This window comes from Watersipora subatra, chromosome 10, assembly GCF_963576615.1.
Source record: "Watersipora subatra chromosome 10, tzWatSuba1.1, whole genome shotgun sequence".
Taxonomy (NCBI): Eukaryota; Metazoa; Bryozoa; class Gymnolaemata; order Cheilostomatida; family Watersiporidae; genus Watersipora; species Watersipora subatra.
The window spans coordinates 23,563,543-23,590,095 of record NC_088717.1 but is presented as its reverse complement, the minus strand read 5'-3'; the positions used below and the strand labels follow the sequence as shown (position 1 = coordinate 23,590,095).

The window sequence follows — 26,553 nt, the reverse complement described above, 5'->3', positions numbered from 1 at the left end:
CTAATTTAATCAAAAGCAGTGTTTAAGAAGGTGGTACTTAAACGTAGCAAACCTATAAGTATTTGTCTGGTCTGTTGTAGTGAGTGCTTGTGTGAAAAGTAGTGAAATAGAACCTTGTCTCTTTGCTATGGCAATACAATTGTCATCATATTCATAATTCTGTCTTCTTGTTATAATAAAAAGGCTACAAGCTTTACGCAAAAGGCACTCATCTGGTGTTCGAACACGCTCTTAAACTGTACACTCGTCCTTCATAAATGCTGAAATCGATACCTTTGCAGCTATTTTAGTTTTATAAATTTTTTCAAACCAGTTTAGTTTCAACTTTTTCCTGATATACTTTCAAATTATGCTATGGCAAAGTAAGATAACTTCAATGTAAGTGCATATTGGGATACATGTACATTGTTCGTTTTTCTGCAAAATCAGTAAATGTAAATTTTAACGTAGTGATTAAACGATGTCGTTCATTATTTCTCATTGATCGTCTTATAAGCTTAGAGTGTAATGTTGTTCATTTTATACGTATAATATTAACAGAGGCACACATATTGCTGTGACTACTCCAGTGTGACTATAAGTACAACTTATGGTGAATGTCAGAAATCATATTTAGTTTATATTAATAGAACAGAACTGTTTATATTAGGTAAGAACAGCCGCTCTCTGTATGTGGATTTTGCTACTCTTTTTGTGTTAAAACCAAACTGCAAATTTTAGTTTGGTATTTAAAGCTCGAGTAGGTGACCTTAACACTCTTGTTGCCCTTCTCATGATCGTGTGGTCTGACTCTCATTTTTATATATCTGTTTATTTTGTACTGGATAGATGAACCTGTAGAAATTGTCGAGGACTTTTTAATTTTTCAATTTGAACCTGCATTATGGTGTTAATGCATTCACCATAGGCTATTAGTGACCTACATTTCACCTATGAAATATTTAGAAGAGTGACTGTAAGGTACACCAGAGTAACAAGTCAAAGATATGCCATGCGCTAGGGCACAAAAATGGCTTAGGATTTACATTCGTAGAATATTATATTTTTATATCCGTGGCAACAATCGTAGGCATTTGCGTTTGTAGATATATTTGGGATCATGGCTGCTTGAGAACAGAAACAAATTCTGCTGATGAACACCAATGACAAGGATTTGGAGATGACTTGAACACGCAAGGATCAAGTACCCAGTTGAAATGAACTTGTCAAAGCAGTTCCAACTGGTCAATCCAGGGTATGTTCACATTTGTATAGAAGTCTTTGGATGTCTTAACACATTAGCTGCTAGCATTGTATGTCTCATGTTTTACACTGTGCAGCTGCAAGCTGCCCTAGTTTTTTTATGTTAGTCACAATTTTAGTGTGTACTGATTGAACATTTCTTCTGTTAGACATACTATATCCTACATACTGTTGGACATACCATAAGTCTAACCCTTTGCTTGAAGTTAAAGTAATCTTCATAGTTTATTTGTAGGAAGCTGGGAGTATATCTGAGTCTCCTCACCTTCTCCCTGTTCATGTCCTTATGGATGGATGGGCTCATTCGCTGGAGCATATGGATTGTTTTTCTTCCCCTTTGGCTGTGGAAAATGCTTATTATATTTGGCTCAGTTATTGGTATCGGAGTCTGGTGTTACAAGCCTGAAGCTAGGTATGTTAGTGTTACAAGCCTGAAGCTAGGTATGTTGATGTTACAAGCCTGAAACAGGTATGTTGGTGTTACAAGCCTGAAGTTAGGTATGTTGGTGTTACAAGCCTGAAGCAGGTATGTTGGTGTTACAAGTCTGAAGCTAGGTATGTTGGTGTTACAAGTCTGAAGTTAGGTATGTTGGTGTTACAAGCCTGAAGTTAGGTATGTTGGTGTTACAAGTCTGAAGTTAGGTATGTTGGTGTTAGAAGTCTGAAGTTAGGTATGTTGGTGTTACAAGCCTGAAATTAGGTATGTTGGTGTTACAAGTCTGAAGCTAGGTATGTTGATGTTACAAGCCTGAAGCAGGTATGTTGGTGTTACAAGCCTGAAGTTAGGTATGCTGGTGTTACAAGCCTGAAGTTAGGTATGCTGGTGTTACAAGCCTGAAGCTAGGTATGTTGGTGTTACAAGCCTGAAGCTAGGTATGTTGGTGTTACAAGCCTGAAGTTAGGTATGTTGGTGTTACAAGCCTGAAGTTAGGTATGTGGGTGTTACAAGTCTGAAGTTAGGTATGTTGGTGTTACAAGCCTGAAATTAGGTATGTTGGTGTTACAAGTCTGAAGCTAGGTATGTTGATGTTACAAGCCTGAAGCAGGTATGTTGGTGTTACAAGCCTGAAGTTAGGTATGCTGGTGTTACAAGCCTGAAGTTAGGTATGCTGGTGTTACAAGCCTGAAGTTAGGTATGTTGGTGTTACAAGCCTGAAGCTAGGTATGTTGGTGTTACAAGCCTGAAGTTAGGTATGTTGGTGTTACAAGCCTGAAGTTGAGTATGTTGGTGTTACAAGCCTGAAGCTAGGTAGTTTTTCTTTCTGCTTTTAGCTTTTTCGAGCAATTGTGATTTTCTCTAAGACAACATGATCTGATGAATATTTTTTCCTCCCTACTGGCACGAAAAAAGTTTTCTCTCTTTACTCTGTTTAATAAATGACATCAACGTTATGACATCAAACTCTGTTGCAATCAGCTCAAGCGAAAAAATTGAAAGAGTATTTCTTTATTATGGTTTTGTCTTCAAACATAAAAACCAAGCAAGGTTCTGTAAAAAAACTGGCCAGCTGGCATTTATATGTAATAATATCACACTGAGGAAGAATGAGCTTAAATACTTCATAGTGCCCTTTTGTGTTTTTGGTTCTTATTCATACTTTGTGTGAAACTGCTATTAGCCCAACTCCACTAACTTACATGTAGTTTATACATTATAAATATATATGGCTGTTGAATGCAAGAAGAATGGGTTCACCAGTATTCTGATGTGCCTGCAATTTAGATGAGCAAAAATGAGTGATAAATCGAATTAATCTAAAAAAACCTACTGTAGTTGGGAGTTATCTTCTCTATAAGTAAATAGTGTAGCATAGACATCGTTATTGTTTACTAAGAACATCAGTAATTATGACATTACCTATTGTTCTTTAGCCTGTCTTGACAAACTGTTGTTTTTGCGGAGTTGTTCCCCCGTCGATCGGGCGAGCAACACAACAGCTTGTCACAAGACGTACTGCACCTGATGCATCAGCTGCACTTACAGGGAGTTGTTCTCTTCTGTCTATGCGGCTTGGTTGCGATGTTATGTCGGTCGCTCCATTGGTAATCATAACGAATTTTGCGCAAAAATCTATGTAGAAAAAATAAGATTACAACGTGTAACCAGCGACCAGTCTCTACACAGCGCACCTAAAACATTGAACAATTTATTCAAGCAAAAAGTCTGTTTTTTTTGAAAAAATAATTATTTGTTCCAACCTTGTTTCTCTGGTAGAACATATTTCTGTAGAGAGGTATAAAAACTGTTCTAAATGCATAGAATTTATTTTATTGTCAGAACCTAAAGAGAGTTTTCACATTTTGCCATCTAACTCTGTAAGTTTGGTTCAATTGGCAATTTTTTTTTCTACATACAAAGTTATTTTGTTCCAAAACTGGCTCTGTTTTCTATGTATTGTTGACAATTACAGTGAATGTTCACGCACCCTAAGGATATGATTTTGATCCGTTCCAGGGTTGGCAACGTATGGTGAAAAAATCGTATGTAGGGAATCGTACGTAGGAAAAAATCGTCAAAATTTTATACAAGTGTTTTACATATTGAAATGTATTACAAAATAGTATGTTAACCTTAGTAGCTATAGTTACCTACAGGAACTTTAGTGTATTTATGGGTTATGATCTGCATTAAAATGGAACATTAGAGTGTACCGTAGGGAGTTCTTACCTTCAACACAGACGTACGTATAACATAAACTTTGAATTCACCTCAAATAAGTTTATCTTACAAAACACATACTTTAAGCTAAGCTTTAGTATGTATTTTCAACTATTTTACTGAATTTCAACTTTCGATCACTAAAATTTTATCACTTCTCAGTTTTGGTATTCGCTTCTACTATAACCTTTAGCAGGCCTGCTTAAAACTTTTTTCAACCTCATTTGGCAAGAAAGATCGAACGATGCTGCTTTTGTAATGAAATGGTTTTTTGTTAGCAAGTTAAAAGAAGTTGTCTGACCTTTTGTTTGAAGAGATTGCAACTCCAACTTTGCTACTGGTTTTTAAGGAAAAGTATTACCTTTTTACGCACGATAATTGATGGACTGAGAAAAATCGGTCGTTACGTCTCTTTTAGGCGTTGTAAAAATATTTTCGGCGAACAGCATTTTAGCGTCTTTGTTATTTTGACGTACGTAATAAGCACACCGACTTCCAAATTTGAACTCGGGTGAAAGTTTTGTTGATTTGGTATGGTGAAAAAAGATTCATATGGTGAGGTTAAAAAATCATCATGTTCCACTTCGTAAGATGAAAAAATCGTATATCAGGGTAATCGTATCCTGAGGGTGCACGGTATACTTTGTGATTCATTTTACCACACAACTCCTTGCACAAACACCTTAGTAAACACTACAGGTAACTAGACAACATTAAAACAGACGCATTATTTAAAACTACATAAAAAGCAACATGTAAAAAAATTCATATACGAAGAAGTAATAATTAAAAGATGTTTTTATTATTACTTGAGACAGAGAAATGAAAAGAAATGATAATTATTGACAGTTCCATATTCACGTATTCATCATGCTGTATTGCTGCAGTGTCACATCGTGATAAATATGAAAGTGCAAAGTTGTCCGTAACTGAGAAAGACACAAAAAGATTGGTAATTAAAATAACACACGTTTCATTGGGGATCATTGGGAGTCTCATTTAAGAATATTATATGTTATGAATTATCATTTGTTTCACTACTGCTCAGTTTCTTGTTATTTAGTTTTCTTATGATGTTCATGCGTTGTTAGTAGTACTAGTACATTCGGCAGTTCCTTGCGCCGTGAGAAATCGTCGTGTGTAATAGCTGTGTGCACAATTATTCCACCATGTAGCAAGGTGGTGCAATGGCGCTGTGAGTAGTATACCAGGTTTGATTAAAGTGTGATGCATGATTGTCTCCTAACGCTTTAAGCGTGGCTTTGGACAGACGGACACTGCTTTTAATATAGTAAAGATTATGCTAATGGATAGTCATTATAGGGTGGCACTAAGTTTTTCCTGAACCAGTTGCAGAGTTTTCGCATCAGCAAGAAATTGATTACTTCAATCTTGCAAACCTAATTTATGGTTCTGTATGTAGCATTCTGTTGTCTTTTACTTTACTCGTTACAGTTTTTAGATAATTAACTTAAAAAAACCTTTAGCATGCTTTTAAATTCTCTACTTGTAGGGTTATTTATGCAACATTCAAATTTTCATCGCGCATCCATTACAATTTTAGAAGATTTACAGTGGCTCTATGTATGAGAGGTTACTGAAGTTGTTTTCTCGGCTTGGAACGTATTAAAATCTACATACATTAATTTTAATGGGAATAATTGCTTCGGATCTGAACAACTCGGTTTTTGAACAACCTCCTGAAAAGAATTATGTTAGAGAACTGAGGTTCCACTGTATATGAAGTTCTTGATTTCGAGACAGACTCAGTAGCTAACGGCAATGTGAAAGAGACTTGGTGGCAACACGTTTGAAATTGTACACTTTTGAGACGCTTTGTAACATAACATAAACTTCAAATTTAACATAAATGAGTTCAAATTATCATCATGCACACACTCAAAATGAGCTTTAATTTTGCACTAAACTTGATTATAATTTGTCTTCACATCTTGTCTACTCTGCCGCCTAGCAACCGTCTCGTATTTCAAAATTTGCTCGAGTTTCAAGGTAAATAGTTGCTCCGAATTTTTCTCGTATCTCAAATTTCTCATAATCTGAAACCCTCATATGTCGAGGTGTGACTGTATATGCACTTTTTTTCTCTAGACTCAATTGTCTTTGCTCTCTTCAACAGATATGAAAGAGGATCTTTCGTCCAATTCCGAGCTATGATCATCAGCACGGCTCTCCATCTTCTCCTTATTCTCTTTGAAATTCTCATATGCATAAGACTGGAGAATGTATCCGCTAAGTTCCCATGGACCTTAGTGTTCTCGCCACTGCTATTCTCTTCATTGCTGTCTATAGTCTTATGTCTATGGGCCATAAAGAATGATAGGGGCTTTGAGGTAATACACACTTTTTCTTTGTAACCTTGATGAATCCTTAGTCATTTAGTATAACAATTGTTTTATACTAGTACTAGCCTAATGCCTGGCATTGCTCGGGTATTAAATAACATCATATAAACACTGGCAGGTAATGTAGTGGCATTGGCTGATTCGAGTAAGCTAGTATTTGTATTGCTAAACTTGCTAATAAGAGCTGTGAGAGCAAGCTTTAGTGAGGTGGGCGTAACACTGAGTCGCTATATGTAGTTTAACCCAGATAATGGCTCATATTGCCCAATGAATGGATTGCATTCTGTGTAGATTAATGGGTTAGCTTGTCGTCTTGTGAATGGAGGTTCCAAGATCAAATCTTCTGTTATATGGATCAGCGTACAAACTTTAAGATTTATATATATATAGATTAAAGAATAATATCATCTGAAGTAAAAGATAAATCCGTGTAAAAGATAACGAAATGAGGACAATGCGTTGTAAATGTTGTCTCAAGGTTTACATATCAAATTTATTTTTGTACTATATAAGTGTAGGGTGTATATTTGTAGCAAATCATGGCAGCAATCAGATCTTTGGTAGCTAAAGCCTTCATACTGTTTAGCTTATGTATCACTGAAATTATCTCTCTAACATAAAGTTCATCATATGTTTCGATAATATTGCTATTAATTTTTGTACATCCATGTATGTCAGCAACTTCTTTGTACTGTTTTTCTCACAATTAATTAGACAATGGGAGGCAAGCGCAAGTTTTGAAGGGCCATGCGCGCCGAATTTTAAAATAGTTTATTAAAAAGTACAGATATTTTTCTATCATTTGAGTTTTTTGTTAATGTTTCAAGTGATCTGATTGCCCGGATGTTTTAAGATTAAAATCAATAAAACTTGATCACAGTTAAAACGTTCAGAAAAAAATACATATCCAGACTTTTCAAAAATGATGTCAATAGCCGTACATATTGTTTATAAGTGATAAATATAGTCTCATCAGTGTCGGTTACTCTTATGTTTACACAGCTTTTAGAGGAAAACAACGGGATAACTCCTAACCAATCTATTTTTAAATCACCTGAAACATCTATAGCAAAGTATCTGAGGCTATATTTGAAGTTTACTCTAATAGTTAGAGCAAATACGAAGTCGGTTTCTTCTGAGCATTTTAGCTGCGATCAAGTTTTTTCAATCTTGATCTTGAAAAATCTTTACAGTTAAATCTACTAAAACTACAATAAAATCTCAAGGGATAGAAAAATATCTATACTTTCTGATAAAATATTTACAAATTCTGCGTGAGTGACCCTTTCAAAGAACACTACTACCTGATGGAAGGTTTAGCTAGCATCTATATATCAATATAATCATCTTATTTCTCCTGACCAATACTCCGCAGAGTTATCTTCTCTTAGCTCATATTTGATTCCCAACACATGGTGTTGATCCATTTTAGATGGAGCTGCTGTGCTGTGTCAACTCCCTCCAGTTTGTCTTTATCGCTATAAAACTTGATGGCTTTGTAAGCTGGAGCTGGCTGGTAAGGGGCAGACGTTCTCATATTTGTAATTCTCTCAATTATGTATCATCACTTGCTTTGCTTTCTTACAATCTTCAATCTATGATTGTGCTGTCACAAAAGGGAAAACATTGCTAGTTTGATGTCTGTTACTGCTAGAAGTTTCTACTCCGTTTGCATTCTTACCTTCCCGTTGTAATACTAACAGTTCCTCTAGTGTTATATTTTATTATTTAACTATCTTGTCGTTAGTATTACCGGTCAAGAACTCATTTTGCCATCAGCCAACTTCAGTAGCAGCGTGCAGTGATCAAACGAAATTTCTAAATTTTGGTGTTAACTCTGAGACGTTAAAAGTCAAAACAAGCCTGTGATATGTTCATAAACATCTATGTAGTTTATTTTAGAACATAATGTTCATTGTTAGAAGATAGTTTTTTGGTTGACGAAAAGAGATTGATTTTTTTCATAAAGCTTTGAATTACTTCATGTGGCTGGGGTGAGGTTAAACTTGGAATCTAACGTTCTTTATGTAACCATTGAGACAACCATAGATACAACCATAGAGACAACCATAAGGACAACCATAGATACAACCATAGAGACAACCATAGATACAATTGTAGAGACAACCATAAATACAGCCGTAGAGACAACTATAGAGAAAACCATAGATACAACCATAGATACAGCCATAGAGACAACCAAAGAAACAGCCATAAGGACAACCATAGATACAACTATCGAGATAACCATAGATACAATTGTAGAGACAACCATAAATACAGCCGTAGAGACAACTATAGAGATAACCATAGATACAATTGTAGATACAACCATAAATACAGCCGTAGAGACAACTATAGAGATAACCATAGATACAATTGTAGAGACAACCATAAATACAGCCGTAGAGACAACTGTAGAGATAACCATAAATACAATTGTTGAGACAACCATAAATACACCCATAGAGACAACTACAGAGATAACCATAGATACAATTGAAGAGACAACCATAAATACAGCCGTAGAGACAACTATAGAGATAACCATAGATACAACCATAGAGACAACCATAAATACAGCCGTAGAGAACTATAGAGATAACCATAGATACAACCATAGAGACAACCATAGATACAGCCATAGAGACAACTATAGAGATAACCAAAGAACTTTATCAAATGAGTTTCATAAAATTTGAGTTTCTTCTTTACAATGAGACTGTTGAGATAAATATTTAATAATTATGAAAAACAAGCCTTTGCTTTTTATCCTAGTAATTTAGTTTCAGCTTATATTATTCTCATAAAGTCGGAAAACAGTTTGAACATATGTATATTGTCCATGTCAAATGTTTGCGATTTTTATCAAATTGATTCTTTTACGTTTTTCTCAAATAGAAATCTGACAAGAGAAGTTGTGATTTACTAAATCCGATGACCAGAAAAAACCAAAAGTTTTTGCTAATACTTTTGGTTTTTCTGGTGTCAGATTTGTTGCGGGAACTGATGTTGTAATGCAGTTGTTTAAGCAGTTGATGAGTTGTTTATACTTTAGTTTTAAGTACATAATTGAGCTTCTGTGTTTAAACTGTTTTTATAAATCATTTGCTAAACTGAACTACTTTGTTTAAAATTGTATTTTATAGGATTTATAATCTGTAAGTAGTTTGAAGCAGCAATTATTTAAATGTTCAATAAAACAAGGCAATGCCAAAAAGCTGCCAGAACTGCTTTCCTACTAGCAAAAGATGGGACTGACTCTCTAGCAGCAAAATGGGTAAATGAGGGGCGACATCATTTTCTTCTTCTGGTTGCTGCTAACCTAAGTTTAGCTTGGCTTCCTTCAGCATACAGTGGTTTGAAATAAACTGGACCCCTTTGTTGGAAAACTAAGTCTCATTTCCGAGGTTGTCACTTATTGGGAATTTAGTCAGTAGCCATGTATTAAATTTCCTCATTTTATCCTGGTTTAAATATATATAAACCAAACAGTTGTAAAATTATATTTCGAATGATTGTGTAGGCTAAATTTTCAACATTCAATTCTTTTTTAGTTGAAGATAACAACATGTACAGATATGATCACACCACATACATTTTAGTGTTTTGTTGCAAGTCACATACAGGATACAACTTGAAATAAGCAAGTTAAACTGTGTGTGGTGAGACAATGTCATGTTCAGCAGCCGCCTCTGAGGCACTTTGTACACGTCAATATAGCAAACCATTGGAACTTTTTTTACTAAACAAAATTTAACAATTTTTTTTTGCATTTATACATTGTTTGTACAAAATTTATTGAAAATAATACAAATTGTAAGTTACAAATGTCTTATTAAGCCGTGTTCACATGAAATAATTTGTTAAAACCATGCAAAATAGAGTTTTTTATGTAGAAACATCAAATTTAGGGTAATTAAATTTATCAGGTGTGTAGTTGAGACTGTCAGGTTTTTCTACAGAAAACCTCGACAGTCTCAACCAGTCATACACATACTGTTCGCAAAAAGTATTTACTTTGGAAATAGACTAGATAGAATATTGAAAAACTCGGAGTTGCATTTTATGGACAATAATGCTCGATTCTTTGAAGACTTTATCAAATGACTGGTTGAAATTGTAGTTTGCAAGTTACACGAAAAGTTACATTTAGTCATAATAGACTCTGAGGATAACATACTGTTTCACCTCAACTTGGCCGACAGAGCCTTCAAGGTTTTGTTGGTTCACAAAATATGTGAAAATAGGTTGATTTGTAACTGCTACCACAAAGTGCAATAAACTTGAATAAATTTACAACACAACAATTAGCTCAGTAAGAGGCTGAACATGTGTGCTCTCAATGTCTTGATGAAAATTGAAATATATGACATTTCCATCAGGCTGGTGCGTGTCTATAGAGCTCTGTCATGTGACATGTATAGCATTAGCATGATGCTGGCAGGTGCCAAGCGTACCTTGTCTTGTGTCATACAGTATATAATGTTGGTACATAAAACCCATTTTTCACTTGTAGCTGGTGCTGATACCTCTATGGATAACTATGTCTGTGGCATTCATATTCATGATCTATGCGATCATCGTAGCAGCAATATTGATGAAGACGAGCGACTCTCAAGCTGAGAACAGGCGTGTAACTGTTAATACAGCTCTAAGCTATGTTTTCATTGTCATTCCCCTCATCGTCTATGCAGTACGTACTTTTCAGTTTCAATTACATGTTAGTATGTATGGCATGTTGTCACAGGTGTTTGTGTATATCATGTTGTCACATGTGCTCGTGTATAACATGTTGTCACAGGTGCTCGTGTATAACATGTTGTCACAGGTGCTCGTGTATAACATGTTGTCACAGGTGTTCGTGTATAACATGTTGTCACAGGTGCTCGTGTATAACATGTTGTCACAGGTGTTCGTGTATAACATTTTGTCACAGGTGTTCGTGTATAACATGTTGTCACAGGTGCTCGTGTATAACATTTAACGGTTTGAAATACTTTGAATGTTGAAAGAAAAGCTAGACTAAGGACAAAGTTTCAAGTCAAAACTATTTAGTGAAGGGTTGCTTCTTGGTAGTTGTGTGAGAGATTCGCTCATTGATTCTAGTTTGCCTGGCTCATAAATCTGGTATCCTGCTCATTTCCATGTCTATGAATGAGCTCTAAGGGTGGATACCTTTTAATAATCTATCATTTTATTTGCTGCAAGCCATCCCAGCCATAGAAACATTATAAAATGTAATTTTTCTTACTTTTAGTGATCCTGTTGGTTTTTGCTAATCACAAAATATTTTTAAATAATTCGGCTCAACGTGGTTTCAAAATTTTTCGGTCAAATATGTTGAGTGATTCATAACATTGTCATAGACTGCCAGTTCTCTGACTGCCACCAATTTGAAAAATCATATATCTTCAAAAAATACTGTTATAAAGTGCAGCAATAAAATACAAGAATATTGATTACTGACAAAGGTTTCTTCACATTCCAACATGACCAAGATATTAATTATCAAAATCTCACATTGTGAAACCACTAGTATATTTTACACAAAGGTGAATTTGTGTGAAATATGTAAATGTGAATTTGAATGTGAATTTTACGGAGATATTCTTATTGTGAATATTAGGCATGATCTACACACCTGAACTTATGTTCCTTGCACCAATGGGGTATCAATGTGTTGCTGTGCTGCAGCTATCAAAATGTGATTTTTTGATTGTTTTTCGTCTATAAAAAAAGCCTGTGGTCAACAAAACTGTCTTACAAACCATAAAGTAGCGACACCGCGCTACTTCATTTATCATTATTGGTCAGGTGTTCTCCTATGGCTTTCAGTGACCAGTGTCAATCTAACTCACCCTTGAGCCGTGGCACGTTACTCTAGTTACATAAAATACTCGAGTGAACACTTGGGAATGTACTTGGGGAAGTGTGAAAATTTGCTGGCTTGCTCTTAGTGTGCACAAGACATCCACCTCACTGCAGAATGGGTGAACTTCTTTGCTTTTCGGTTTAAAGACAACTTTCATATTTTTAACCCTAACCATAAACGAAGTCACATTTTTATGCTGGGCAGAAGCAAATTCTAGTGTAGATTAGCTGGTGACAATAAAGAATGAATCATAAATTTTTTTTCATGAAAAACAAAATATTTTATACAAATCATAGTTTGTATGATAGAAGTTATCTTACCTTGCCAGGGAGATAATTATCATATTGTACACCTAAGCTTTATATGTAAAGGTAGACTATTCATCTGTTGACTGTAACAGTTGTCGAGCAGTGTGATGTAACATAACTATTGGCAGGTGCTGCTCGTCGGGAAACTTGAGGGACTGACTCAACTCTATTACTCTCTAGCCGGAATACCTCTATATATAGCACTTATTACTCTCACAATATCAGCATTCTCTTCCAGACCAGGCAACATCTGTGAGTTTTTACGTAGTTTGTCTGTATTTATTGTGGAATAAGATGAAACACAAATTGTATGTAAAAGCCACCTCTTCAATTTTCGCTTTTTTTGTTCATTTTTTACAAACAAAACGAAAGTATTTTTTATGTGGAGCCCAGTATTGCTTTTAGATTCCTTTTATAGATCTTTCTAGAATCTGAATGACATATGCATAGGCCTACTTCATATGTGTACACATAGGCAAAGGTAATCAAAAAACACAACAAATTGCTAAAATCTTGTTTAATACAACATTTTTGCACATCATTAATGATGAACTTCAAAAATTTAATTGCTTTTGTCAGCAAGTGGTTTTATGTTTGAGGTATCTGACTGCCAGGATGTTTTAAGATTAAAATCCACAAAACTTGATCACAATTAACATGGTCAGATTCAAGGAAAAGTGTACACTTACACTTACACTTCGACAAAGAGATCGACCAAATAGAGACGCGCAAAGGCTGCAATGAGACAGCCGGCAGCAAACTAGTGACTTCATTTAAACACGCATTTTCCTTAGCGTTTTAACTGCCATCAAGTTTTGTCAATTTTAATCTTCAAGCATCCTGGCGGTCAGATCATCTCAAACAGCAAAAACAATTACCATTCTAATTGTTCCACCATTGCAAATGATAGAACAGTACCAATATCTATGGATAAAATCTACTCAAAGTTCTTCTTTTAATGTGTTTATTCTGTTTATAATTTGTTGAGAATTTGATAGTACAACTAACTTATAACTAGCATATGGCTGTTGCTAACTTGGGAAAATTTGCTGATCTAAAATCAACGCGCTATATCTCTGATTACAATTTCATCAGAAATAAGAATCGCAATGACTCATTTTAACAGCCAGCATTTAGGTTGGAAGGATTTGGAAGATGTAGCTATTATGGCGGAGTGTTTATCATTATTCAATATGCCTCCATATGATTGATATTAGAGGTTTTTCTGTGGATACTTGCTAGTGTTAGTAATCGTTGCACATATAGGATTGACAACTCCAATGTTCTGATGCTGCTTCATCTTCAAATACTCTTCAAATTATATTGTCATTAATGTCTGCGAGTATTATATTCACATTACACCTATGTTAACCTACGCACCTTTGTTAACATGTACACTTATGTTGACATATACACTTATGTCAACATATACACTTCTATATATATATGTGTCATGATCACAGAAACCATGGTTAAGTCGGGATTATAAGATTTAGAGTTATTGGCATTAACAGAAGGAGAAAATTCTCACAATTATTTTGCAAAAAAAATTCTGATTCTAGCTTAGTTACAACAGATTTTATGGTCAAAAAAACTGAATGCATGTTTACCATCAGTGCGAAAACCTAGTTGCGAGAAAACTGGTGTTAAAGTGTGAGAAACGAAAACCGATGCACAGTTTTGTTTACATTTCAAAACGTCATAGCAACCAATATTAAGAGGTTGTGATATTTATCTAGATTTCTGTCTTTATATCAAAAAAATTATGCTGAATTTAAAAATCTAAACAGATTTTGGCTGGTTGTCATAGAAATGGCTGTGTCATGGCTGTGTCGCATCTATAAGAAAATGTATTACCTAACTTTGCAGATATTAAAAACGGCTTGGCAGTGCCGCGATATTGAGCACAGCCGTAGTATGATCAACAAAATGTTAAAAAAAAATAACAGTAACATATTGCACATCATCGGTCACTCTATACTTTGATCTTGCAAATTCGAATAATTTTTCTTATAATCAAATCTTATAAAATCAAATAATTATTCTTATAATTAAATATTGTAAAAATCTTATATGAATGGTTAGGAATATATCATGTCATTCCCTTTTCTTACGCTGCTTTTGGCATCAGTTGGAATACCAAAGTACTCATTATAAGTGTCCAAAATGTCAGAATTATTCTTCAAATCGACAAAAAAGAAATGATTACGTTTTTCGGACGCCATTTTTCAGTACATCCTGTTTAGCATAGCAACAGATTTAAGGGTTTTTTCCGAGGTTTTAAGACATTTATTACCTAAACTGACTTCAGATTCAGAAAGATCACTCTTTGATTGGTCCAGAAGCACGTGTTACAAAAATCCTTACCAAAATTATAAATTCAGTTAGTGCAACTTTAAAGTCGAATAACTCAACTTCGTGATGTGCGGTTTCTGTGACCGCGACACATATGTATTTCTCAAAGTCCGTGTGTTCGTGAGAAATCCGGCTATACCCTAGGACACTTATGTATTCGCGGCATCTGACTTTCGCATTTTTGCGGAGTCATCTTCTCGCGAAAATTTCATGAGCGAAAGTAATCTATCATAACGAGCGAGCGAAAACGCGAAATTAAATGGCTTTGTTCATTAATATTCACAATAAAATCGTCATATTAGAAATGCAGGCAATTTTTGTGTGTGGTTGGCTCATTGGACAATTTCTGCTAAACTCATTATATAGCTAATACACTGACTGAGCAGCATGGCAAAACAAATTAAGATAATAAGTTTTTTTGAAAAAGCCTAGACAAATGAAGAAGATGATGATATTAGTTTAGTCATTGAATTTGTAACTGATGAGGATGACAGTCTGGTAGGGAAAGTCATAAAATTGAATAATAATTATTGTGGTGATGAATTTTATTACCAACCATAAACAATAACAACCCGGAGCCATGGCCACCACATGGGCACCGCGTGCTATAAATACTTGAGATCTAATATTGGTACCACATCAGTCACGGTGGCAGAGACCTTGACGTCATTGATAGTCCAGGAAACAAATGGCAGCAAGCGATCAAATTGCATTATTGATCTCGCCTACACATTTCTACCTGCGGTTCACAAATACAAACTACCGTACTTTTCGGACTATTAGCCGCTACTTTTTTCTGATGATTTGAGTCATGTGGCTTATATAAGGGTGCGGCTAATCTGTGGTTTTTTCTTTCACCGCTAGGGCGCACTAACGGGAATCTTCAATTAGTGCGCTTCTAGCGGTGAAAGAAACTACGAAACAATGCCTCACGGTACTGTCCCGTTAGGCACTAAGTTAAAAAGCGTCGGATAATACGAAACTATGCCGTTCTGCACTGTTCCATTTTAAACAGCAAACTTGCTGCCGTGTTAAAAAGCACAGTCCTGAGTTCTGCGGCCTATACAAAAGTGTGGCTTATGTATTGTTTTATTATCGTTTTTGGAAAATAAAACAGATGCGGCTTATATAGAGGTGCGGTTTATAGTCCAAAAAGTACGGTAGTCCTAAATTAAAAATTTTGTACCAGTGAACTGGACCTGAGAAATCTAATGATGTTTGTTCCGCTGCATTTATTTTCACATCACTATATTTTCGCACTCATCAGAGCTGCGAAATTAAGTTGCAGCGAAATTTAACTTTGTTTGTTACTCACAAAACTAAATACTAGCGAAATATAAGTGTCCTAGGGTAGATCTTAAAATTTTGGAATAAATATTCCGTACCGAAGAGGACTTAATCTCGGACCAAGCCGTTCACCAGTCTGACGCCTTGGCCACAAGACTACGGAAATCGAATTGCTAGTCAGCCATTCGACTTTAAGTCATTATATCAGAGCAAAACCTAACTGCTTTACGTGTGACGCGGGTCATAGCAAAATGTCACGAGAAGCTGTTCGCTCACATTATGAAACTTGCTAATAGCAAAACTCTTACTACTTCTCATTGTTTATAAGACAAAAAACTTTTCTCATGATATGTAGTTTGAAAGTTAGAATGGCAAATGGTGTTATACATTAAATACAAATCAATTTTCTGTCCAAATACTCTTCTATTACATGGGCAACGCCGGGTGGCACAGCTAGTATGTTAATATAGATTACACCTATGTTAGTATAGGTGTTTGTCTTTGTGATGGTTTAGCGTTTGCACTGTTCTAGTCTCCATCTATAACTGATATAGGACTTAAGGACAGGTTTTTCAGCCATATTTGCGATGTCAGAAGGAATAAAAGCTAGTCTGGTGGTCTTCTTTGTCTGTAGTACTTTTAATTTTAACTGTTGCACCTTGGTAAACCATTAAATACAGTAAATATTTTATTGCAGATACTTTTGAGTATTTTGATTTGTTTGCATGATTAAAATTCATTTTTTTTCATTAGCTCATTCATCCTGCTCTGATCACAGAGACAAAGTGAAAGTTTTTAATTATCAAGCGGGGTGGGAAGGTTTGATGAAGTCTGTACAGTCAAACCTCGGTTGTCGACTACCTATTCCAGAAAACTGATGGCGGAGCTATCTGGTTGAAATCCCAAACCATTTTTCTCATAATTAAAGTAAATAATTTTAATTCGTGTCAAGTCTAAAAACTATTTTTTAAAGTATTACATTTTTATTTTACACCATAATCTGAATATGCCGTTTGTACGATAAACTGGGTCGGAGAGGAGACAGTATATAAAATGGAGCGATTGTCTCATAACAAATATTAATAGATTAGACAAGGATATGTGCTGTATATCTGTAGCCTTGTGTACTGTATACCATAAACAAAAAACAGGAGAATTAGACTGTGTCTTAGTTTAATCAAATATGTTATAATTTTTTACCAATTTTAACCAACATTAGAGTAGCGATGGCTAGCTTATGCTAAGGTGCAAAAACATGTATTGTTTCAACCAAACTGTTGGTTATTGAAGCCTACTCTATGGTGTGAGGTTTGGCTGAAAGACAATTCTTTGGTCAAAGTCTGTGGTGTAAAAATCCTGAATTTTCTGGTCACAATTCAATGAGAAACATTTGAAAGTTGAGGTATGACTGTTACCATTTGCATCATATGGCAAGCTTATATTAATTATGGCCATGTTCACACTTTAGTCCCATCAGCCATGTGATCAAACAGTATTCAGTGTAAATCAGGTTTTTGGTGTTCCACACTCATGTCCTCAACTTTTTATGATTTTGCAGGGTGGTTTGGTCTTCGCAAGGACTTTTGCCAGTTCCTTATAGTCGACGCATGTCCATGTCTCCAAGAATACGGCAATATTTCATACAAAGTGCAGTTCAATGACTCCTCCAATCGGGAAGTTGTTGCCCAGCAGGAGCCAATCAACGACGAGCCTTCACCTGAGCATTCTATTACATCGTCGCCAGCTAAACATTCTAACAAGGAGCTCCTTTCTACACCTGTTGTTCTTATCGAAATGCCTGACTAGCCAAACTGGCAGTTTAAATCAGTTTGTATGATTTTTACATGACCTAGTTAGTTATTTTTATAAGCTCTTATATTGGTGTGATGAAAATAATGCCTCATTGAGTGATTTTTTTGTATATTTTGTAGCCTCTACGCTGCGACTTGAACAAAGACATGTGCTAGCAGGTGTCTGTTGAACTTAGAGTGATTTCATTACCTATCTATCATTTTCTACTGACGAGATATATTTATGCACGTAGGCTGGTAGGCGTTTTGTAAAAAGCCTTCTTGTACAATCTTTTCGATAGCAGTTTATTTTGGTTAAATTTATTTAGGTTTTCAACGACTCACATAAACTAGTTTATTTTGGTAGTCCTAGGTTAGAAGCCAAAGAGCTCTACAAGCAATGAGCAAAGATTTGCTCAACGAAAAGCCACTTTGCTCATACTGCGTCTTCAATCTTCTTCTATATTCAGTGGCGCATGCCTACAGTCAATTTGTACCCAGCATTGCTTAGGAATATGTTTACTTTGGAATCATATATATTATTCTCAATTTTTTCATTACTTAATTAAAGGTCAGTAAATAAAAAGTTGTTGCTCTTGTATATAAGTTCTTGTTTCATATATCTACCATGTATTCTACCAATGTTACAAAGGGTTGCTATCACATGTTATTGGTTAATGCTAACAGAACTTCTGGTGATTAGAGAATTTGTCATGGAATATTATTTATATGGTTAAAGTAGTTGCTTGGAACAGTTAAAGCCATTCGAATTACTCAACCATTAAACATCTCCATAACCAGATTGAATGCTCAAGTCTTTAGACTGCCACCTGAGTGATAGCCTAGAATCCTGTTGTGATTGTCGACTACAACGATTGGGGGCAACTTCAACTCATCTCCTTCCACTATGTGCTTCCAAAGTGGGAAAAACTGCTCAAGTCCAGAGCGAATTCTCAATCCTGACTTTTTCAGCTTTTCTCTCACATGCTTCTTGAAATCACAAAGAAGAAAACCTACAATTATATTTCACAGTGAAACCAGAAACTGGTAGCAAGCAGTATAGCAGTTGTGTTGAGTATGTTGTATAGTTGTACTACAATACAATTATTGTTGTATATTTATACAACAATCTATATATAAAAAGTCAAGTGTCTATCTGTCATCATAATTATGTCTAGTTATAGCGATAGAATACACTTAAAAAAACACTTTGTACTGGAAATCAACTGGGAAATGCTGGCTCCACACACAGGGGCATTAGCCAATACACCATGAGGCCACCTTGTCATACAATGGAATAATTGTATATATACTTATTACACCGGCCAATTTTAAATGGCAATTGGTTAAAATGCACACGCTTCACCTAGCACAAAATGTACTAGAAGAAAAAGTACATGCCCAGACTGCCCCAAAATAGTATATATAAATATACTATATATATATGTATATAAAGCATCAACTTAATCTCCTAGCACAAACAGAAATAAACAAACACCTTCATTTAAACGCTAGAATGATAAATGTTGAAAAAAATAAATTTTTGTGCAAAACTTTTTTATTACCAGTGCAACATTGGGTAGTCAGTAGTAGTTGTATGAAGGTAGAATGACAGCGGTCTCTTGTTTTAGCCATCAAGTGGCACAGGGCCGTATATATATAGCCTATATATAGATGAATGCCTGGCGTTGTACGGGTAATAAAAAGGTCTTTGGACAGAAAGTTTATTTTTATTTACCATATACAACATTTACCATTATAACTTTCAAATTTCATATCATGAGAAAAGTGTTTTTGAGCAGTTCAAATGAATTGAGAAAAATAAAACAACTGTAATGGTTGTCAACCTTTCTTAAACAACTGAAACTTTTAAATTTCATATGGAAGTGAAATAATTCGCAAATAATTTCGCACTACGAAATGTAAAATAATTTGCAAGTAATGGCTAAATAAAGTCTGCTTTGCTACGATTGCAATGAAAAATTGATTGTTACACAATTATATGATTTCAATTCGTTTCAGTGTTGACATCACAAGGTGAAAGTATAAAAGAGTGGTATAGAAACCCATAGTAATTATCTAATGCAAACGCATCCTGGTAAAAATTAAAATTTTATATACGTACTGTACATACTAAAAATTAGTAACAAAACAATATGTTAACCTTAGTAACTATAGTTACCTAGAGCACTTCAGTGTATTTAGTGATTTTGATCTACAAGAAAATGTAACATTACTATGCTCATTGTACAATGGACAATGAGCATTATGTACTGTGGAGAGTTCATACTTTCGAGACAGACGAATAACATAAACGTCGAATCTAACGTATATAGATTTAGCTTTCTAAACACATACTTATAGGAAATTTATAATATACTTACTAAACTTCAAACTTTCCACTAAAATTTTATCACTAAAATGTTTCGAACTCGTTTTCCCAATTAACTTAAAACGAATAACGCTGAACTGTGACAGCAAGCATCGTATATCTCTTTAAGACGTTGCGGGAGGAATTTCGATGAACAGTATTTCAAAATTTTTGGTATTTTGTCATAATCAGTATATAACTTCCAAATTTTAATCTCAAGAGAAATTTTCGTTGATATTGCATAGGGAAAAACAAAGACGAGGAAAAAACATCGTGTTTTATAAAGTAAAGCGAAAAATCTTATAACAAGGGCATCGTGACCAGAAGACGCACTGTATTAATGAATAATTTTGTGTGTGTAATCGCAAAAAGGGTATACAGTATATGGGAAGAGCCGCGAAAATGGCAAGAGCGGTGTAGCCTTGTGGTTAGGTGCACTTGTTTACAAACTTGCAGTTGTGATCTTCGTGAGTTCCAAACCAATACGGAGGTCATTTTCCATTCCTAGATTTTAATTGCTATAGCTGGACAGACACCGAACGATGGCCAAAAAAAAAATATATTACTTCAATGGCACTAAGTTCATTTCAAATAAAAATGTTTTTCAAATTATGCAACAGTGATAAAACAAAAAATAAGAAATAATATACAAGTTATGGTGAAGTTACACTTTGTTTACAAGAGTTAAAGAGATAAGTGAGTCTCTTATATGACGAATTAAATCATGTACATGTATGCCAAACATCCATATCTTGCTATGGCCCAGCTAGAACACTCATAAACTGTAAGCTAGAAATGACTTGGGTGGAAACCAAGCATATTCAAACACTGTTTGAATATGCAGTCCTACACTGTTTGAATATGCAGTCCTACACTGTTTGAATATGCAGTCCTACACTGTTTGAATATGCAGTCCTACACTGTTTGAATATGCAGTCCTACACTGTTTGAATATGCAGTCCTACACTGTTTGAATATGCAGTCCTACACTGTTTGAATATGCAGTCCTACACTGTTTGAATATGCAGTCCTACACTGTTTGAATATGCAGTCCTACACTGTTTGAATATGCAGTCCTACACTGTTTGAATATGCAGTCCTACACTGTTTGAATATGCAGTCCTACAATGTTTGAATATGCAGTCCTACACTGTTTGAATATGCAGTCCTACACTGTTTGAATATGCAGTCCTACACTGTTTGAATATGCAGTCCTACACTGTTTGAATATGCAGTCCTACACTGTTTGAATATGCAGTCCTACACTGTTTGAATATGCAGTCCTACACTGTTTGAATATGCAGTCCTACACTGTTTGAATATGCAGTCCTACATTGTTTGAATATGCAGTCCTACAATGTTTGAATATGCAGTCCTACACTGTTTGCATATGCAGTCCTACACTGTTTGAATATGCAGTCCTACACTGTTTGAATATGCAGTCCTACACTGTTTGAATATGCAGTCCTACACTGTTTGAATATGCAGTCCTACACTGTTTGAATATGCAGTCCTACACTGTTTGAATATGCAGTCCTACACTGTTTGAATATGCAGTCCTACACTGTTTGAATATGCAGTCCTACACTGTTTGAATATGCAGTCCTACACTGTTTGAATATGCAGTCCTACACTGTTTGAATATGCAGTCCTACAATGTTTGAATATGCAGTCCTACACTGTTTGAATATGCAGTCATGCTCCTATCAATGGAAGTATGATAGTACAAGCAAACTTTTATATTTTGTGTTTGGTGTATCTAAAGTTCTTTCTGCTCATAATCATCCAATCGCTGATTGCTTACTATTCTTGTACTCTTCCTGAATTGGAGAAACTCTCAAGGAACCAGTTTACTTCCTGTAGCCATGTTGTAGAGCCACAGCAAATAGCTGCCTAGTCATGCAAGTTATATCCAATCAAAATACAATGAATATAACACAATAATTATGGTTCTAAATTGTAATATTAACAGAAAAAAGAAGTCTGGTTATCCTAGTGTAGATGAGCGTAGAGGCAAGTGTACATGTAACTATAGACAAACACAATCCAATAATAAAATGATTATCTCAAACATCCATGGCAAGGTTTAGCTGCCAATGCATCTTTATGCAAAATTATTTAACTTTAGTTTGTTAATTCTTTTTTTGGTGTATCTCTATATGTGGTGGTTGCCATAGCAAATTAATACACACTTTTGAATTCTAGCCATAGCCATGCTAGCCCACCAGGCTTTGCGCAGCTCATTTGCATGTTAAAATTTATTTTGTTGGTTGCAACGCTTCAACATACTTCAGCACACGCCATAAACTATATATAAGTTGGTGCTCATCGGTTGCAAAAAAAAAATTACATTCTTTTATAAATTTGTGAGTTGTCTTCTCTTTTGTTCACCAAGAACAAAAACAGCAGACAAATCATTCTAATTTTAACTTGGTTCATCAAATGCAGGGTAATACTTATTCTAACAAATATTTCAAGAATCATTCAGTGTTAGCGGTGAAGCAAAATCTATGAGTTATTTTCTCTTTTATTCGTCCGATTGTTAGACAAGATACAGACAACTATTTATGCGATATTATGCAGTAGATCATCACACTTTCATGAACACTTACTCAGCCTAATATTTTAAAAATCGTCCAGTTGTATCATTCAGAAAGAACTAGATGACAAACGTATGTAGGTCTTCAGCTGGTTAATTAATTTATTGTGTAACTGTAGAGTTGGGGCTCAAACAGTTTGAACAATGTAAACACGGGAATGTACACAAAACAGAAACAGTGTAGACGTATATTATACAGATATTGTACTATGCTTGTATACTATCTAGCATACACAGGTACATGTACATTTGACATGAATAAATTTACCTTTAAATGTTAAATGCTTACGTCCATCTTTACACATAGTACCCAGTTCGGCATTGCCTTGAAATACTAGTCTTGCCTTTCTACCACTCCTGTTGCCTGTGTGTGGCTCTCTGCACATAATAAATGGAAAACATCAGAGCCTCTAGTAACGAACATGATCTACATTTATAAGAATATGAAGTAATTTGTTATAATCATAAAAACAAAATTTGTGGAAAGCTAATGTATAATCTATTAATGCACTCTACACGTGCGAGCAATTTCTCAATGATCAAGTAAGTCTGGTAGGTTTACAGCAAGCGGAGGTGGTGCATGTTTTTAAGAGGAATGTTGCACAAGTATTGGTTCTGTAAGCTTGGCTGGACATGTCTGAACTCAGTGGCAAGAGAACAATGACAACTGGAGATATGCCTAATTGCAGAGAGCAGTTTAAGAATGGATATCAAGCCTGTCACTACTAGTGACCTTTTTAAGAACTGAATCCCAACCTGTTCTTTAGTTGTCAACCATAGATATATATATATATATAAACTTATATATCTATGTTGTTTATATATCTATGTTGTTAACATACTATTAGCTACAATCAGTTGACTGGTTCTAACTAGTTGAGACTGGTTATGACTAGTAGAGACTGGTTATAACTAGTTGAGACTGGTTCTAACTAGTTGAGACTGGTTATGACTAGTAGAGACTGGTTATGACTAGTAGAGACTAATTATAACTAGTTGAGACTGGTTATAACTAGTTGAGACTGGTTGCTACAAGTAGTAACAACCTGCAATTAGCTACTTGAGATGAATGGACTAAATTATTATAACTTTTCTGTTGCTAATCTAATGTAAAAAATGAACGGTAGAAACAGATATTACAACTTCGAACGCTGGAGTAAATGTCAGACAGAAAACCCATCAGGCTTATCTTGCGGCGGCTGCTCAAACAAAACTAACAAAGACTAGCATTTTTAAAATCTAGAACCTGCTCCATTTATCATTATGCGAATAATATTGAACATTATATGCAAATGCAGGTAGGTTTCTGAATACAAAAAATGATGAATGAAGGATAACTAAAAATAAGCAACATTTTCATGTTTGTAGTTTGCCTTATTGTATTTTTTATCTTCTAGTTTGTATTATGTAAAATACAAACTAGAGAATAGATTCAAAATGCAAGTTGTACAAGAAAGCCAATAACAAGGTGAAGAAAGAACGAGAAAAGTTCCAAAACAATAAAGGTTAGGGTAGAGATGACACAGCAAGTGTCACACTGAGTAGTCGATAAGATATTAGAAGCAAAATGAAATAATTTACAGATAAAAGGAGAATACATGATACAAACCGGATTAGTTGTCTGATCAAATATTCTCTCGTGGCACCTGATGCACCCTCAGCCTTCCCCTCCGAAGTCTTGTCTCTTGATTGAGTCGTGGATGAGCCAGAGCTGCTGGTATGAGAAAATCTGTAATTCTCATATGGCCGTGTCCCACTTTCACTCTCACTTTCATTGTTTCTGTTTTTGTTAGCCAACCACTTTCTACAAAAAATAAACCATATCTAGAAAGTGCAAATAAATCTTTGGTTATTTTATGTTTAACATACAACAAATTGCGAAAACAATAATAGCTTCAAGGAATATATTATATTTTTACATTATTTCAGGCATCTTGATTTTCTGGTCAACTCCGTTCTTCTCACCAAAAGTAGATGTTGTTAGTTGTATGAAATCAGACAGAATAATAAAAGATTTGGTCAAGCCTATTGACCAGGTCACATGACTGATACCTTTGGTAATTACAGCCATGTAGCTAGGTGATTAGTAAACAGTGGAAAATTCACTAAATTGACTTTCTTTGCCTTTGATCTGAACAAACTTTTAAAATATAGAGCTGGAAAAATTTATCCATTTTTATAGGTTAGGCTGAACATTTATCAAACCTTTGTATTTTCTTGCAACCGTGGCATTTCTTGTTATTGTTAGCATTCCTTCCGTAATCAGATGTTTCAGTAAACATGACTTCTTTTGAGAGATTCTCTTTCTGCGTTGTGATAAAAATATTAGACTATGAGGAAAGAACATACCTGACAATAATCTAGTCATACCTCGACATGCGAGTGCCCCAACATATGAGTGCCCTAACATACGAGTGCCTCAACATACGAGTGCCTCAACATAAGAGAGAATCTAGATACAAGTAAAATTTCGAGCAAGTCTGTATCTTGAGATACGACAAACCTTTGAGAGGCAAGTACACAAGTCAGTTTTCACTGACCATATAAGCAAGAGGCCATTTTCGACAAAGGATCGCTTTGACTATCTCATTGAATCAGATTGGAAAAGGTTTTAGAGAGGACGGCTAAAAGTTATAATGAAAACAAGGCAAAAAGCGGTAAACTGGAAATGAAAAATTATAACGAAGAAAAAGATAAAGTTCGGTTTAGTAAAAGATTAAAACTAAACTAGTGTGTTTAGTCAGCTGAAGTCATAGTTTATGTTTCGTAGCATCACAAAAGTCTATGATTTTAACCACTAAATAAGTACTTGTTACTTTATGAGTGTAGGTACTCAATTACAACAGTTGAAATCACATTTTCTCCATAGTAATATTTGTTTTAGGTAGCTTTTTCATAGTATGGGAATAGATTAATTTGTATTTAGTTATTTTATATAGGAAATATTGCATTGAGATACGAGATCATTGAAATACAAGAGCATTGACATTCGAGTTCAGTTCCAAAATGCATTAAGCTCATATGTCGAGTTATGACTGTACATTATTCATGTGAAAGGATGTGTTAAAAGACAGCAACTAAAATGTATGAAGCAACAAAAAATGGGAATAATTATTTTCACTTTGTTGCTTCTTTGTTTGGGTTTCATGCAAATCGGCTTGTGTGATTATCCCCACCTAAATACATCTAAGAATAATGTAGCATATAGGACACACAATAATCACAGACTTACTCAACCACCCATTTAAGATAAGCATTATAATGGGCACTCAGCATTCTGTAATCTGCTACAGAGCTACAAGACTGCTGTGATAGTCTCATATTGGCCACCAACCTTCTTAAAGTCCTTATTCTGTGCGGGTGACTCATTCCAACCAACCTCAAAGTTGAAAACTTCATCATTCTTATCTGCTTGCTTGTGTCTACATGTCCAATAGAGTATGCAGATGACAATAATATGATTTATCTTAAGAAACAAGTTACATGAATTTCTTTATAAAAAATGTGGAATTTCCAGTATGTAAGCGAGAGAGAGAGGGAGAAAGAGAGAAATAGGGAGAGAGAGAGAAAGAGAGAGAAAAAATGAAAGAGAGAAAAAGGGAGAGAGAAAGAGAGAGAAAAAGAAAAAAAACAGAGAAAAAAAGAGAGAAAAAGAGAGAGAAAGAGAGGGAGAGCAAGAGAAATCGAGTGAGAGAGAAAGCGGG

General features: G+C 35.0%; 1 protein-coding gene across 1 annotated transcript; it reads left to right on the top strand.

Moving 5' to 3' along the window:
* Positions 1–1,085: 1,085 nt before the first annotated feature.
* On the top strand, positions 1,086–18,474 carry LOC137405941 (transmembrane protein 185-like). Its single transcript, XM_068092417.1, has 7 exons — positions 1,086–1,234; positions 1,478–1,654; positions 6,039–6,252; positions 7,697–7,780; positions 10,784–10,960; positions 12,576–12,699; positions 17,648–18,474. Exons 1-7 carry the CDS (start codon positions 1,197–1,199, stop codon positions 17,893–17,895), a joined length of 1,062 nt encoding a protein of 353 aa, XP_067948518.1. The 5' UTR covers positions 1,086–1,196; the 3' UTR covers positions 17,896–18,474.
* The last annotated feature ends 8,079 nt before the right edge of the window (positions 18,475–26,553 follow it).

Coding starts and splice junctions, on each gene's coding strand:
- LOC137405941 (XM_068092417.1), top strand. CDS start 1,197: ATGAACTTGTCAAAGCAGTTCCAACTGGTCAATCCAGG. Junction 7,781..10,783: donor TTGTAAGCTGGAGCTGGCTG/GTAAGGGGCAGA, acceptor TTTCACTTGTAG/CTGGTGCTGATACCTCTATG. Junction 10,961..12,575: donor TTCCCCTCATCGTCTATGCA/GTACGTACTTTT, acceptor AACTATTGGCAG/GTGCTGCTCGTCGGGAAACT.